Raw genomic sequence first — 16819 nt, forward strand, 5'->3', positions numbered from 1 at the left:
TCAAGGGAGTACGTCTTTGAATCTTCTGAATCTCGAATTTGCCAACACTAGACTGTGTGACAAACACCGGTGTGGAAATATGAAAACAACAAGATCAGTCGGGTTCTAGAGTTTAATAATTTTAGGCTAGTTATTGTAGTTCACGTGTATAATCTTCTATTTAAGTATTTATGCCCCGGTTTGTCAATAGCGTAGGCAATCGTTTGGTGTGACCAATTTCATGTGGTAGCTCATCCTAATCCTACCACACCACCTGACCTAGTTGTTATTTTTATCAAATCCGATTGGATAGGTTTGATTGAGAAATTCCATTTACGTTAAACCTGTAGAAACCCATTCTAGTGCAGTGTTAAAGCCTTAACAAAACCTTGGAATGAATAACTACATCAAATTTATGGAAGTGTTGGGAAATGTGAAGGTAAGGAGAGTGGACATCAATTACTAGACGATTTAGACATGGAAACGCATGGCTTGATGTGTGGAAAGCCAAGCAGCTGTTTAATATGAGATGTATTGAACTTATTCTTTTATTTTAGCATTTAAAACGCACTGGATGGGTAATAAGAAAAGTTAAGGAATGCGAAACGGTGTCAGGCCACATGTACCGGATGGCAATGATGTCATTTTTTCTCGAAGACTGTCACGGACTTGACCGCACACGTGTGATGGAAATGTGTAAGAAACTTCTTAAAAGAAATCGTCATGTCCGCATATTGATCTTCTCTATTTTGGCTGTTCAATTAGCGCTGGTGCATGATTTAGCTGAAGGTGTTGTCGGCGATATCACACCATACTGCGGTGTTTCGCGTGAAGAAAAACTTCTTAAAGAATTTTCTGCCATGACAGAAATAGCCAATTTGCTTGGTCCAAATAGGGACAGGTTGATGGCACTATTCAATGTGAGTATATTAGGCCGGTGGCAATAAGTATTCGGTACTGTAAATGAAATTGATTAATCTTTTATAGGAGTATGAAGAAGGCAAAACGCCAGAGGCAAAGTTTGTGAAGGATCTTGATCGTTTGGATATGGTAATGCAGGCATTTGAGTATGAAAAACGTGACAACTGTCCCAAGCAACTGCAAGAGTTTTTTGATTCAACGGAAAATAAATTTTCCCATCCGCTTGTGGTCGATATCGTTAATGCAATTAAGGAGCAGCGCGAAAAGATACCTGCAGTTTCAACACACAATCCGTGTGACAATTCTACGAAGCACAATCCATAATGCGAACAAAACTTAGTTAATTTAAACAATCTTTGTACTCCTGTTAGTGAATTGTTTAGGTTACGGGTGCTGGTGTTATGTCTTTGCATTGCTTGGCTTGACCCTACTCAATATTCAGGCTAGTTCTTACTTTTCCAATAATAAATTTTCTCTTTTGAACCATTGAATATTGTCTTGCTTGTCTTAAGATTTTGAATAAAGCACTTGCCGTTGGGTTGGGGTAATTTGGATTCCTATATGCAGATAAATGACGAAAATTAAAATTAGCACACTTTCCTCCTATACCGAGAAAACGATATATGAAAAAGTTAACTTTACACAGTAAGCTGACAATTCAAACTTTCGATTTTTACAGAATATTTAAGATTGATATGGTCAAGCTGTATTGAAAGTAGTTTTACTTCTTACTAGTAACCTTGCCCCGCAACCACTGCTGCTTAGTGGTGGGTACTGAAGAGCCAGGAACGGATCTAGTGTTTAATCACCGATCCAACAATGGAGTGGATTGTTTCAAATGCTCCGGTTCTGGAGAAAAGGCCAAATCTTCAAATTTTATTCATCGACCAGAAAAACTTATTGAAATTATTTCAGTTGTTTTAGAGTAGCAAGTCTTTATGCTTCGAGCAGCAAAGGAGCAAAATTAGTTATCTCAGAGCTTTAAGTCAAACATAATTGATGTTTCTTTTCTCGAAATTTTAGTTAGTTTTCAATACAAAAGTGATGTTTTCATAAGAAAGAACAGTTTTCGATCTAAACGATCATTGAATAAAGCCACTTGAGTGAATGGTCTGAGAAGCAATTCAGTGAGGAGCTGCCTGTATGGATCGGACTTGAACCAATCAGTTCCAGCTCCAACCACGCATCCCTAATCGTGTTGCCGCAGTACGTTGGACGGCGTTTTTCCGTTTCAGATGTATCAGAACGAAAAAGAATAGTGAAACCTGCTGCTGAACATGCAAACATCTCAAAGTGCAGCATCGCGATAAAAGTTCATAAAATACAGTATCTTTGCCATCGTTGCGGAGCCGGCGTGACCGAGTGGTGTGTGTGGAATTGATCGACACCAGACCAAGCAAAGTGTGTTATTTGTCAAATAAGAAAGTGGCGAGCAGCGTGAAGCGTCAGCACACGAAGATATTACGGTTTCTCGCTTCCTTCCCGCAAAAGGTCCGGTTTGTGAACCGTGGTAAAGATTTGCGGGTCAACGTGGTCCGTTCCAAGCATTTCTGCTGAAAAGGTAAATGGTCCTTTCGAGATGCGCTTCTCAAAAACCTATCACGTATGGTGCTGCGGTGAAGATAACCACACAAACAGCGGGAAGAGAAGGAAGAAGCGCAGTAAAACTATTGTCTACCCCGAAAGCATCTCCGGTTTCATGAATGAAATGTACTGGAGTTGTGTTTAGAATCGCTGGCAGTGCACATTTTTGCAACTCAATTAACCCACACGGGAGTAGAGCGCAGCTTTTTGTCGTCTCGAGCATTTTGGCGAATTGTCATAAGTCCGTCAAATGGCAGGTCAGATGACAGCTCGGAAGTTCGCATTGCTTTGGTTACAGTAGTATTGTGTGGTGTGGCGAATCCTATCCTTCGTACAAAAGTGCAAAAGAAAAGGTTTTTCACATTTTCTTCCTTTTACCACGAAACCTAGCAAAGTATTGGTGGTGCGCTAATCAATTCGGTCTAGAGTGATGCACTTTTGTCAAGCGACGACAATCGGGAAAACTATCAGGTGCATCGCAACCAAGCAGGCCCCCATCATCTCGTAGGTGTCAAGCACAAACTTGGTCGTCACGTCCGCGGTCGGCGGACAACAAGCGTACGTTTCGGAAGCTTTGGAACCGTGCCGATTGCAGCCCACCACCACCGCTTGTTTTTATCTTTCCGAACTCCTCGGCGGTTACGTTCCGTAGCTGATCGTCGCCGTCCGGAGTTGTTCCTACCGCCACTCGTAGTGGTCGGCCACATTTTGCACCGATTTGGACCGAAGGAGGCGCTGGTCCGTCAACAACAAAAACAAAAAGAAAGAAGACGAGTTATCTGTTTCGTCGCCGTCAACTAGTGTCGCCATAAAAGAAAAACCGAGCACAGGCCAACATCGGATATCCGGGCCATCGAAAACTCCTCCCGTGTGGATGTTCTTACGTATTTTCTGTCGCGTAAATATTACACCCTTCGGCGCCACCTTCCAGCGTGCCCACACGGAAGGCCTGCCCGAGGGGGAGGGAAAACAAACGCTTAATCATTTTCCACCCGAACAAATAGAATAAAAAAAACAGATCCTTGCTTTTGTCTGTAGCTCCGCGAGTGTGTCATCTGTAAAATAGTGCCATTGCGTGTTTTCATCATTCACTTTTACGTTTCCTTTGGCTTGTGTACCTTGTGCTGTATGCGCACTACTATACTGCACCGCTCTTCTTCTCACCCTGCAGCTGCATGGTGGTCACGGTGACCTTAAAGAGCAAAAATGCAGCACACCATCCCATCACCCCATGGCCGGTCATGGTTTCGCAGAGTACCAACGATGTTTACAGTCCCTCCAAAGGGAGCACCACGTTCGTTCTGCGTTGGCGTATCATCTGACAATACGACGAACTGCTTTCGCAGGATGCAGCAAATGTACCGTGTCATCCGCTGGGACACGGATTTACTACACATCATAACCTAGAAGTGACAAATTGTTTATTAGTCGATGGTAGCCGTTTCGTCTGAACCGTGGTGCTCCGATGAAAAATATCTACTCCTTTTGACTCTAGAAAGGTTTAGATCGTGATGTTACTAACTAACGTTCCCACCCACTTGCATTGGACTTCCCCAAACAGCATTAATGTTTCAAATAATGTATTAAACGCTAGCCACATAAATGTTCTAATTTTCACTTCAATGTTGCCTTCATGTGCCAATAGTGTAGTAAAATCTGCTCGTACTATGCCGCCGAAACCTCCGTTATGGATTTAGAAGCTAATCTAATTTATTTCATAACAACGTGCACCACCGAGGTGTTGATGTTTTACCACTCTATGACCTAGCATCCGTGGATTATTATCAGCAAAATATAGAAAAAAAAAAACAAACGTGATAACGAAAAGTGCTGTTGCCACCACCGCTAGAACCATACCATGCGCACCGGATCAATCCGATCGATACCACTATCGAAACTGATCGTTCGTTTGGTTTTTACTTTCAGTGCTGCAACGATCCAGAAATGAGTTCAATGAATAAATCCGCTGGCCCCACGGAGAACGGCGGGTTACATAATGATCGAGTAGCAATCCTGGACGCAGGATCACAGTATGGAAAGGTATGTTTTAGACGGTCGTTTTTTTTTTTCATCGACCCTCACACTCTAGCATTGATCCCATCACCAAACGCCCGTTTTGCTTGTCCCCTTTTCCCACTCGCAGGTAATCGATCGGAAGGTGCGCGAACTGAGTGTAAAATCAGATATTTTACCTCTGGAAACATCTGCCTTAAGACTAAAAGAACTCGGCTACCGAGCAGTTGTTATCTCCGGTGGACCCAACTCCGTCTATGCCGAGGATGCGCCAAAGTATGATCCAGATATTTTTAAAATAGGCTTACCGATACTAGGTGCGTACGAAATGCCCGGGTGATTTGAAAAAATTATCTAACTAAATTTTTACATGGTTTTCATCATAAAATATTTTTAGGTATATGCTATGGAATGCAAATTATCAACAAGGAATTCGACGGCACCGTACAGAAAAAGGATGTCCGCGAGGATGGAGAGCATACGATTGAGGTGGAAGATAGTTGCCTATTGTTCAAGTGAGTGATCGCTGGACTTGCGTCTGGATATGGTGGTGATCGCCGTGGGAGGAATAAGAAAAGGGTTATTTTATGAGTTTGCGGTGATCCTTGATACAATCCTCCTAGAGCAACTGTTAATCGCTGTAAATCAGGAACAACTTTCAAGCCTGTAAACTTATTGCAGAAAGCTACACCTGGTTTAACAATTTCTTTTTACCTCTCTCGTGTCGAAGCGGTGAAGCGTTAGGCCATTGCAATATTACAATTAAATAGTTATGCAATGTTTAATATCGTATTTCTTCCTTTAGTCGTTTGCAACGATCGCAAAAGGTTCTGCTCACACACGGCGACAGTATCGATAAAGTGGGCAGCAAGTTGAAGGTAGCAGCATACTCGTCAAATCGCATCGTAGCCGCGGTCTACAACGAACAGATGCGCATCTATGGTGTACAGTTTCACCCGGAGGTAAAGTGTCTGCTTAATATCAACCCTGGAAAACATGCAAGCAATTGTTAATATTTTTTTATTATTTCTGCCACATCCGCCAGGTTGATTTAACTGTAAACGGTAAACAGATGCTCTCTAACTTCCTGCTGGACATTGCCGGACTGCAACCGAACTTCACGATGCGTAACCGCGAGGAAGAGTGCATCAACTACATTAAGGAACACGTAGGAAATGGCAAAGTGTTGGTAAGGGGATTAGGCTGTGTACGAACTGAATGTGTGATGTGCACTTTATTGTAACACTGGCTTCATTCTCATATGTTTTCTCACTAATAGTTGCTCGTGAGCGGAGGTGTTGACTCAACTGTGTGCGCAGCTTTGCTAAGACATGCCTTAAAACCGGAACAAGTAATTGCTGTCCATATCGATAATGGTAAGTAATGGTTGGATGTAGGGCTTGCGGTTGTCTCGATTTTACCCATCTCATCCCATTTATTTTTTTATTGCAGGTTTTATGCGTATGAACGAAAGTGCCCACGTCGAAAAGTCGTTGCGCGAGCAAGGGGTCGATCTGTTCGTCAAGAATGCGATCCACAAGTTCATGAAGGGCACGACCACGATCAAGGTGCCCGGCTCCCTGTACAATCAGGACACGCAGATGCTCTGCCAAACGATCAGCCCGGAGGATAAGCGCAAAATCATCGGCGACGTGTTCGTCAAGGTATCGAACGATGTGCTGCGCGAGATGAAGCTGAACGCCGACGAGGTCTACCTCGCCCAGGGTACCCTTCGGCCCGATCTGATCGAATCCGCCTCGACGCTGGTTAGCGCGAAAGCGGACACGATCAAGACACACCATAACGATACGGAGCTGATCCGAAAGCTGCGAGAGGCGGGCCGCGTTATCGAGCCGCTGCGGGACTTCCACAAGGACGAGGTGCGACAGTTGGGCTACAGCCTGGGACTGCCGGCACATCTGGTCGAGCGGCATCCCTTCCCCGGTCCGGGCCTAGCCATTCGGATCCTGTGCGCCGAGGAGGCATTCATGAAAGACTATTCGGAAACGCAAGTATGTCTCATAAGTTCGACTGCAGTTGCAACGGCATTTAATATTTGCATCGATTGCATACACAAGATGCTTCGAATAGAATTAGACTTTGAATTAGATTTGGTTGCTTTTGAATTTATTATTTTAGGTAGCTAAAATTGATGGTGATTCTAATGCATCATTAATTTTGTATTGGCTTTGACTTCGCTGTTTTAAGCACGCCCAATGAATTGGTTTTGAATCTAAAAATCAATTTTTATAATTATAGATTTACTATTTTATCTATTTATCCATCCAGAATGATTTTCTAACTTTTTGGCAATGAGAGTAAAACATGATGTTAGCTTTGACATACTATTTGCGATAGCTTTTAATATGATCATAGCTTCAAAACAGTTATCACTTTTGAAGTTTTTACTGTTGAATCAAGTAATGTCCAATATCGGAAAAAAGAGAGGTTGCAGCATATTATAAATTGAATCAGAAATCGTGGGAATAGTTTTAACAGTTACTTATAGTTTTGTTTAGTAGTGCCGGTTATCAAAATTCGTCCATGAGCACCGTGGCTCATCACCTCGACGGCGTGGAGAATTTCTTTTATTTTCCCTTCTGTGTTCGAGATGCGATTTGATTGTTTTTCCTTGTCTCCTCCAGGTAATCGTTAAAGTAATAGTGGACTATAAAAACAAGCTAGAGAAAAATCACGCATTACTAAACCGCGTCTCCGGTACGACCACCAAGGAAGATCAGCAGCAGCTCTGCCGTATTTCTAGTGAAATCAAATTGAACGCTACCCTACTGCCAATACGAAGCGTCGGCGTACAGGGTGAGTGCTGATCGTAACCTCACCTCAATATACACACACGCTCATGACTTATCAAATTTTGTTTCATTGCAGGCGACAAGCGCTCGTACAGCTACGCCGTCGGTCTGTCCAGCAAAGATGAACCGAACTGGCAGGATATGCTGTTCCTAGCGAAGCTTATACCGCGCATCCTTCACAATGTAAATAGAGTGTGTTACATCTTCGGCGATGTGGTGCAGTATCCAGTGCAGGACATTACCCACACGTTGCTAACCGAGGCTGTCGTGTGGCAGCTGCGCCAAGCAGATAACATCGTTAATAAGGTGAAAAAGAAGGAAAATCCTCAGGATTTGTCTTGTTTTACATTGCGAACTTGATGCAAACATTATTCTCCTCTGGCATTGGTTTTAGATTTTGATGGATCACGAATGTATGCGCAAAATTTCCCAAATGCCCGTCATTCTAATACCCGTACACTTCGATCGGGACCCCGCGCAGAAGACCCCGTCCTGCATGCGATCCGTCGTGTTGCGACCGTTTGTTACAAACGATTTCATGACCGGCGTACCCGCAATCCCCGGAACCGACCGGTTACCGACAAGCGTAAGTAACCCGGCTACCGAAAGGCGCAAAAATATGGCAACACCGGCTAGGCGAAATGGATGTGTAACGTGCAACAATTAAATGTTCTAGGTGCTACAAAAAATGGTAGACGAGCTGTCCCAGATGCCGGGAATCTCTCGAGTGCTACTTGACCTGACGTCCAAACCGCCAGGTACCACGGAATGGGAATGATTTCCTTTACGACGAACAGCTTCTCCTCTTTTTGCACTAATGGCGCCACCAACCCCGCTAAAGAAAGCTAGATGAAAAGGAATACCATCATCATTGTCGTCGTCGTCGTCGTCGTCGTCGTCATCACCGTCATCCACATGATTTGCCACCGTTTATCGTTGCTAAACCATCGCGCCAAGCGCTATACATGTAACAATCATTATCCCCCTGTCCTCTCCCCCGCCGCCCGCCCACGGATCTGTACGCGGTATGCCCGATCGAGGGTTGTTCGTTGCCTGTACTACTTCGGCTTGCATTTCATAGGAAACATCCCGGGTGTGTCCCAAGACGCGACGCTACACACCCGTAGGGGCTGTCAAACTTTGTCAGATTTTGTACTGTTTTGCTGCCATTCATTTGTTACTTCGTTGCCCCTTTCCCGCTCCCGTTGGACACAAAGCAGCAAAAGTAAGACTACAGTTTGTGGAACGGCTCTATGGCGCGCTCCGGTCGTTATTCATTCGCGAGGCGAATATATGTATTGCGGTTGTTGGGTTGTTGTTGCGGTTTATATTCCAATCATAGCGATAGCTATTTTTTACCTTTTTTCTTTTTTGTATACTTTTTTTTCAGTTTCAAAATGTGTTACGTTGTTTTTTTTTTTTTTTTGTTTAATTTACAATGTAACAAACTACACATCCGATTATGAGATTAAGTTGGGCAAAATGGATGGCTTGCCACTTGTCATTTTGAAATGGTATTCTTCGACTGAATAAAGTGGTTTAACACACAACCCAACACTAACGGTCACTTCGGGCTTCCACCAGGGGTCAGCAAGAGCTATGTGACTTTCTTATGTCTGGCTCGATCTGAACGACATATGACAAACCTATTCATCAACTATACGAGATTGATAAGTGATTCATTTTTGGCTGCTTTATTATTTAGCTTACAATAGACACCTGACATCTTTGTACACCATCGCTTGAAATTTAAAGCATTTTCCGGTTGAAATTTTGTAAATGGTAGAATTTGATAAGTACTTACGAAAGTTTCTTGTTTTATTGCTTTCATTTTACGAGAGTGCTGCCGTTTTAATATTTGGGATCAGAAAGACCAGAAATGGAAATCGGACCTTAAGCAACGCTGTTAAACAAATAGTATTAATCTTCCAGTTAGAAGCATGTAGGCGTGTACTTTCTCGGTATATTTGATATGATACCTTTTCACCACCATTACAGAATCAGATTTTTCTGTACCAAATTTCACCTATGATGATTTTAATCAATCGCTTGTCAAAACCAGCTTAATTTTTCTTTTACTTCAGAAAGTGGAATTAGTAGAACAATTACAAACCAGATTTAAGTTATCGTTCACCTTTTCACTCACAAAAGAAGGTTATAAACAAAATGGTCAAAACTGACCCCTGGTTGTTAGTCCGATAGTGTTAATCGTGGAAAGCGGCAACATACATGCAAAACAGAAAACTCAACACAAGAAAGCTAGCAACTACCGGGAATGCCGCGAATCAGCACACCGATATAAGATCTACTAAAAATTAAAAAAAAACCCATCTTGAGTAAAGCAAACATTTACGAATAAAACATACACACACCCACACACTTGTAAGGCTGTAGTAACCCAAACGCAGTGGCCGCGAGCATATGATTGAGGAATAAAATAGAAGGATCGAGCAGATACATAGCAAAGGGCTAACAAAATAAATCAGAAAAGCAGTGTTTTGCAATCCGTTTATGCGTGCAGGCGAAACAAGAAACGACAGCAGCGAAAATTAAAGGAAACTAACAGGGGTCGGACGGTGGTAGCACTGCGACAACACCAGCATATTTAAATGTACCCGTCATCACGTCTTGCAAAAACGACGCTCCCCAGGAATCGAGAGCCACAGTTTCATAAAGAATAAATGAAAGTCTGTAGTAGATATTTTTATTTATATGTAATGGCAAGATGAAAACATGAAAAATAAAACATTCAGAATCAACATCGTTGCATCGGAGGGTCTTTAATACGAGTTATTATTTTATAATTAACGTTTGTCTCCACTACTACTTCGGAGGGAGAGGGTTAGGGGTTGAATTGACAAATACAACCTTAAACCCTAAAGTCAACAATCAACGAACACAATGAGTATACGTCTAGATTAATTAAGGGATGTTTGAGTTTAAAAATTGGTAACTTCAGTTCTTTTCATCATCTTAGTAATAGAATTTAAGATCTGAAACTAAAAAATATTATAACAATGTTCAACACATATCTAAACTATTTTTAAATGCTTTTGTACAATATTGACATTGATGATGTTTGTCATTTTTTTTTTAAATTCTTATTACTATGGTTTGATTAGTCATAGAAGTCTGCCAACTGAACCTTGTTGATCGATTTATGACCATAGCGATCTATATAGAGCACCAGCACTGGGTTTTCCACCATGACAACGCACCTGCCCACAAAGCGCTGTCCGTAGGCAGTTTTTGACCAAAAACGGCATGACACCGAATGTTCACTTACCCTCAAGGAGGAATAACCGGAGGAATTGATCTTCAATTCCACTCGGCCATCTCACTTTTTCGCCGATTCGGAAAAAATAGTTACATTGAATCAATTCTCAAGGACGATCCGATGCACTCACAGGGACAAAACGTTGCATACTGATTATGGATAGGCTAAGCTTAAAAAATCAAATGTTTAACGCGATCCCCTATTCCACCTCACTCCCACAGAAAGTCCATCATACTAAATTTGACTAATTGATCCTTCGGTCCGGTCCTTAAAAAACATGGCGATGATGAACTTCAAGAATCTTCTTTCTTCAATTTTTCTTCTTGTTTTCTTTAGTAAAATCTACACCTTACAGAATTCCTTTTACTTTGGCGTATTACAATCGCATTTAGCCGGGAGCGGTGCCGTAGCACTAATCTGGTGGTGCTATCTCGGGGGCCAATAATGTTAAACACAATTTTCGGATAGCAAAAAAACAAAAGAAACAAATAGAGTAATGTAAGAAAATCTAAGGACAAAAATTACGTGTTCTGTACATGCTGATGCAAGAAGAGAAGATGTTGATTTGATTTCTTTTAAATATTTTGTTTATTTTTTCATTATTTTCATTTTTCTTGATCCACTTCCCTCATCTCGTGCCCGACTGTTTCGAATTTCATAGTGTACTTGTGTGCTTTGTCTTTCGCTTCTCGTCAGGCTAATTCGACCATGGGTTGCATTTGCTTAATTCTGTTTTTTCTTTGTTTTCTAACGCCATCTCGCTCCTGCCATACCTCCATTTCCTTATCTCTTTAGTATCCTATTATTAGAGAGTAGCGAAGTGTATTGGATAAGAACAGTGGACTCGGCATTTTGAAACATAAACCAAATGCACTGATACTCGAACTCCAAACAAACAACATTCGGCAATAATAAATTTGTGGTTCTTTTTTACTTCTCCCCACCCTTCATTTCACTAATCATATTTTGTTTAATGTTAGGGTGTCCTCGATGCGTGGCACTACTTACTGTTCTCTACTCTTCTGTGGTTTTATATTATTTCTTATCGTTTTGCTTTACTTTTTTAATCTTTTATTTGTTGCTTCTATTTACGATTGTTGCTAATTATTATTTTGGTTTTTGTTTCTTCCTGTTGCTAACGGCTGTTACGACACATTCTAGATTCATATTCTAGCGTTCGTTCGGTTATTTTTTTTTTGTTGTGTTACTCGTAATTTCTTGCCATTCTATCTCACCAACTTTACCTACAACTCTACCATTATCTTTGTTTCATATTTTTTTCATTTCTATCTTGGGCATACGCACCTTTCCGTCACTTGCTTTATTATTTCATTTTCGCTAGGCGCAGTTTTCATAATCTCTTATAATTTTCGTCTTGGTTACGCCATCAGTGCCAACCAATAACACATTCGTTAAGCCAACGTGTCTGCAATAGTACTGTTTAAAGAATCGATTTTGTTTTGTCAATCTGTGAATTCGACCAGTTTTGTGGTTTTAATTGTCATCAATTGATCATATATCTCCTGATTTGTTGTTCATTTTAATTTGGATTTCAGCTATTTGTTATGTTTCTAAAACAATAGTGTTAATGCCCAATGCATTCAAACGAACGTGCCATTTCTCTTTATGCACAGTGTACAGTCACTGCCGCTTGACAAATCATTCGTTATGTACAAGAAAAACAAATGGGTTTATAAGTTTGACGAGGGATTCCGGATCCATTACCTTTTAAGGTTACTCAACATTTACACCGTTTTGTTTTGTTTTTCCTCTACCCATATTAGATTTAATAGTTCGCTTTCTTTTGTATATCTGCCATTACAGTATTACATTGTATTAATGCATACAATTGTATGCTTTAAAAATTGGTTTGAGTTTTCCATGCTTTACTATCTTGCTGTGATGTTTGCAATAATGTGCCCCGATTTGCTAACGGTAACGATGCAAGAGTATCGAAGGGCGGCAGAAATTATTTTTATAGTATTTCTCACTATTCTGGACTCATCGTGGTTTGTCCGATTTAAGATGTATGTTTTGTGTTGCACCCTTGGTCACCCTCAGCGTTTCGCAGCAGAGTGTTATTTGTTTGTTTTTACTACTTGTTTGTTATATTAGCTAATTATTAGATCAAGATAGTTGTTATGCTTCAATTATCTATTTACATATTGTCGATTTTGTGTGCATGAGTGTATTTTTTTGTGTTATCTGCTTCGCAAACATTTTTAACCATATATTTCTATGCTCGTTTCCATTTCACTTCATAATGTTCGACACGTGTCCTGCAGATAGATATTTTTTCCCATTTTCTTTTAACCGTTTTTTTTTTTGTTTTTGTAAACGGGCAAGCGTATAGCGTTTGTTTATTCTTTTAACGCAAAGAGCTCACTCAGAAAAAATGTTCTTTTGTTCCTTAGTATTTTTGTTTAAATTTTGTTAGATTTAGATTGACCACAACGTTCAAAACCAATTTTGAGATGCTAGTGAAAAAAGCAATAAGTTTAAATTTTGCCTGTTTGTCCTAGCTCTTCTACCGTATTGCAATATGTTTGCCGTTGTGGTAGTAAAATCAAGTTAAATGCTTTCTATGAATGGTTTTGCCTCTTCTTGTGGTGTACCTAGGGACGCGGATTCGACACGCCGAACCACACTTAATGCTGCTCACTCTTTATAGCCCAATCGACACGATAAACTGTATGCCATTTATGCACTACGTTTGTGCTCTGTAGAACAACGAGTGTAATCTATTTGATTTGAAGAAAATTGACGCTTTGTAAATTAATTATCTTCCTTCTTAGAATGGTGTAGACATACAAACGAAAAGCGGGATAACAAAACAAATGAAAGCATAGTACATTAATAATGTTTGGATGTAAAACATAAAATAAAAAGTATTTAATGTTCACTTAAACACACCCATCTGTCTGATGAAAGGATACTTAGAGCATTTTAACAGTGTCCTCTTAGTTCCATTTCTGCGGTTATTGTTTTGAGGATTCGGGGTGAGTTTTCGTTTCCCTTCTCTCTCGCCTTTGCCTCTTTATTACCTAATGCATTATATTTCCTTTTTTTATACAAATTGGCAGTGCGCTTTCTGTGTGTATTTCATTTTTTTTTTTAATTTTTCGTTTACCCCTTGGTTGGTTGTGACATTTGATTACTACTGCCTATTCGCGTCTCAGCAAGAATATTATTAAAGAACCCTTGATGACACGAACGTGAAGCACAAATTCTGTTTTCCCCTTCCTTGACCACGTGCTGCTACGAAAGGGTCGCGCTTCCGCAACCTTCCGGGAATGTACGTATTTGCCCTCGTCGATGTTCACCGCTACGACTATAAGTATTTGTCCAAAAAGCAATAAGGCTGCCATCGTACTAGCTCGATGGGGTTTTCAGTGACAACAAGTTTGTGGGGGTTTTTGTCTAATCCAAACTCGAAGAGACATTAGGACGGGATAAACCAGCTTCACCACACCTGGTTAAAACGTACATACGGTGCAAAACGGTCTGCTGCTGAAAATGCCAGGTTAACAACGTAAATGGCCGGCTACACACACTCGTTACGAAATAATTTCTGTTCAGTAATGTTTTGTAAAAATAATTCTGATTTTTTTTTCTTTCTTCTGCTAATACGGAAAGATACGTGAACCGCGATGGTGCAAATTCCAACTAGGATATAGTATTGCTTTTGCTCTGCTTGCGTCTGAATTATCACATGGAAATAATTTGATCTTTTTGATTTGGAAAACTATTCAAATTTCTACCACCCGCGACGGTGTCTCAGGGCAACGCCAGTGCACGCAAAAATGGTTAATACATTGCGTTTAAAAAATCCTGTTGGAATGGAACCAAAAGTACTGGAAAGAACCTTTGGCACCAATAGTCAATCAATGTGTTTGGTGTTCGTTGACAATTTAGTTTTGTTTTTCCAACTGATTCGAAACTTGCCAGTGCCTCGCTGTGTGAACCTATGATGTCTCTCAGCCAAATCTTCTTCATCTTCTACCTACAGCTATGGTTCCACGCACCGATGGGAAGTTTATAACTATATTCTTTAGTATGCCCGCGCTCGTACGGCTCCTGCTCGTTCATGTTCCTCGTTTACTAATCTCCTGCTCGCGCAAAATAGCTTCGTTACCGTGTGTTGTATAGAAAAGAACGAAGAAAATAGACATTGTTTTGTTCACTACCTTTGGACGCGTTGTTACTTACTTTCACTGGCTCGACGAGTTGTGATGTGCTTTGGTGTGAGAATGGATTGTGTAGTCACTTTCACTGCTCAAAGCAGTCGTTAACGGTTTGCAGGACCGCGTGCGCACTTGGCGGTTTTGAATATTTCGGCCGTCGGCCTTCGTTTAAATTTACTCTACTTCCTTAATTCCTTTGGTCTACGGATTTACATGCGTACGGCAAGCGACTGCATTTGTGTGTTCGGAAGTGTGTAGCCTACTTGGTATATACGATGGCCAAATGTTGTGCACAAATTGTTGTGTGTTTATGTCTGAATATGTGAGTGGCGCTCTCGGTCTGGCATAGCGTGTGTTTGTGTGTTCTCTTAATCAGTACAGGGCGGAAATTTTGCATTTGCTTGCGCATTACAAGTGGTATACAAAATAATTATTCTATTTTTCTTTTGCTTGTTGCATTTTTGTTGCATCACCGTTCGATCGCTTCCGTCGCCTGAACCGCCTTTCGTGTACCTGTATTACTTTAGTTTTCTTCACTACTTTTACCCAACGGCAACGGTTGGACCTACTGCTCGCTTCCTAATTGTTACAACAATAGCAGCGAAAAAGCTTGAACATTTCTGAAAGATTGGATTGGTTTGATGAATTTTGACTTCCACCACCAGCTTTTTGGAGCATCTTCTTGAACGTTCAATTAGGCTGTTTTATTTTTGTTATTTTTAAATATCTTATGCCCTCGCCACGCCACGATTAAGATGGCCTCCAACGAATTCGGCCAGCCGCACATTCTGCCCACTGATTTACGGGCACAACAAAATTGCTCTCCGCTTAACGGTATCGAAAATTTACTCCAACTACAAATTTTCAGAATTCGGATTGTTTATGGACTTTTTTATTTATTCATGTTTTTGTTTGTTTGTTTTGTGGTTATATTTTACCTTGTAACGCGCGTACGAGCGATATTCAAATCAACAGAAATGTTTGTTTTGTTAGCTGGGAGCGTGAGGGTTTTATTTATTAATGGGTTACTTGCGGTATTTTCATCTTTTTTTTTAAGCTTTTTACCTTTTTATTACAAAATATTACCTAAGTTATCAAATGAAAATAAAAAATGTCCCAAATAACTAGCCGAAATCGAATGTTTCAAACGTAAATATTCGAAGATTAAACATAGCACTCCGCCGACAGTTGGTTTCCTATAATATAATTCTACTACGAGGGCGCACCCCTCGTGCCTTTTCCGCGCTAAACTTGCAATTTGCTTCCGATGGTTTTAAGTGCAGAGGAACATTGAACCTATTCTCACACCTTTTGCCGTCGATCGCGTCCGGCTTGACGAACCAGTTAGCTCCCATCTTCCCTACCTCTATATACCCAACCCGGCAGCTTCGTAGCATATCGGCAGACCAGAACGTGGGGGAAGAATCTCTCGTTTTGGAAAACCGATCACGTTCAACATTGCACTGAGCTAAAACCTTCCGCGCCCTTCCCTGGCCAACCATTCCACGTTCCTAGTAATGGGGTGAACGGTTTAGCCGTCCTACGCTGGCCCTTCCGTCCGATGGGCAGAACACAACAAGAAGAGAACGGAAACATTCGATCAATTGTAAAAACAATGCCTGCCAACAAATGTAAACCGCGAGTCTTCAGCATCGTTTACAAGAATAGTTACCGTTTGCTCACGTTGCCTCTTTTGTCCACTATAAGTTGCATTCCTATAATATGTTAATACTTTATAAAGTATAAGCAACTTACACGCTAAATAATTGCTCTGTTCTATAAAGTTAAATAAAAATTGCATTACAAAAAGAGTTAGCTTTTTCTCTCACCCCGCCTGTGCTACCATTTAAATCTTTTTAACTACTTTTGCTGGCCTTTACGTCTTTTCCGTCTAACGTGTGTAGATGATATAATGCTCCTGTATGTGTGTGTGTGTGTGTGTGTGTGTGTGTGAGTGTGTGAACCTTCTCTCGGGTTGAGGGAAAGAAGGAAAATGGGAATTTTTATTCGTACATCAAGCCTTTTCCATCCTAGCGAGATCTGTTTCG

The 16819-nt window shown here is 40.9% G+C and overlaps 2 protein-coding genes across 2 annotated transcripts; both read left to right on the forward strand.

The window, feature by feature from the left end:
- Window positions 1–66: 66 nt before the first annotated feature.
- Window positions 67–1385, forward strand: LOC131267235 (5'-deoxynucleotidase HDDC2). The gene is made up of 4 exons (XM_058270054.1): window positions 67–418; window positions 537–675; window positions 745–899; window positions 967–1385. The coding sequence occupies exons 1-4, from the start codon at window positions 374–376 to the stop codon at window positions 1222–1224; spliced, it is 597 nt and encodes a 198-aa protein (XP_058126037.1). The 5' UTR covers window positions 67–373; the 3' UTR covers window positions 1225–1385.
- A 1973-nt stretch (window positions 1386–3358) lies between these two features.
- LOC131267225 (GMP synthase [glutamine-hydrolyzing]) lies at window positions 3359–8865 on the forward strand. The gene is made up of 12 exons (XM_058270040.1): window positions 3359–3382; window positions 4411–4524; window positions 4628–4814; window positions 4895–5012; window positions 5303–5459; window positions 5543–5686; window positions 5777–5873; window positions 5950–6509; window positions 7143–7314; window positions 7387–7616; window positions 7705–7896; window positions 7987–8865. Exons 1-12 carry the CDS (start codon window positions 3359–3361, stop codon window positions 8086–8088), a joined length of 2097 nt encoding a protein of 698 aa, XP_058126023.1. The 3' UTR covers window positions 8089–8865.
- The last annotated feature ends 7954 nt before the right edge of the window (window positions 8866–16819 follow it).

This window comes from Anopheles coustani, chromosome 2, assembly GCF_943734705.1.
Source record: "Anopheles coustani chromosome 2, idAnoCousDA_361_x.2, whole genome shotgun sequence".
Lineage (NCBI taxonomy): Eukaryota > Metazoa > Arthropoda > Insecta > Diptera > Culicidae > Anopheles > Anopheles coustani.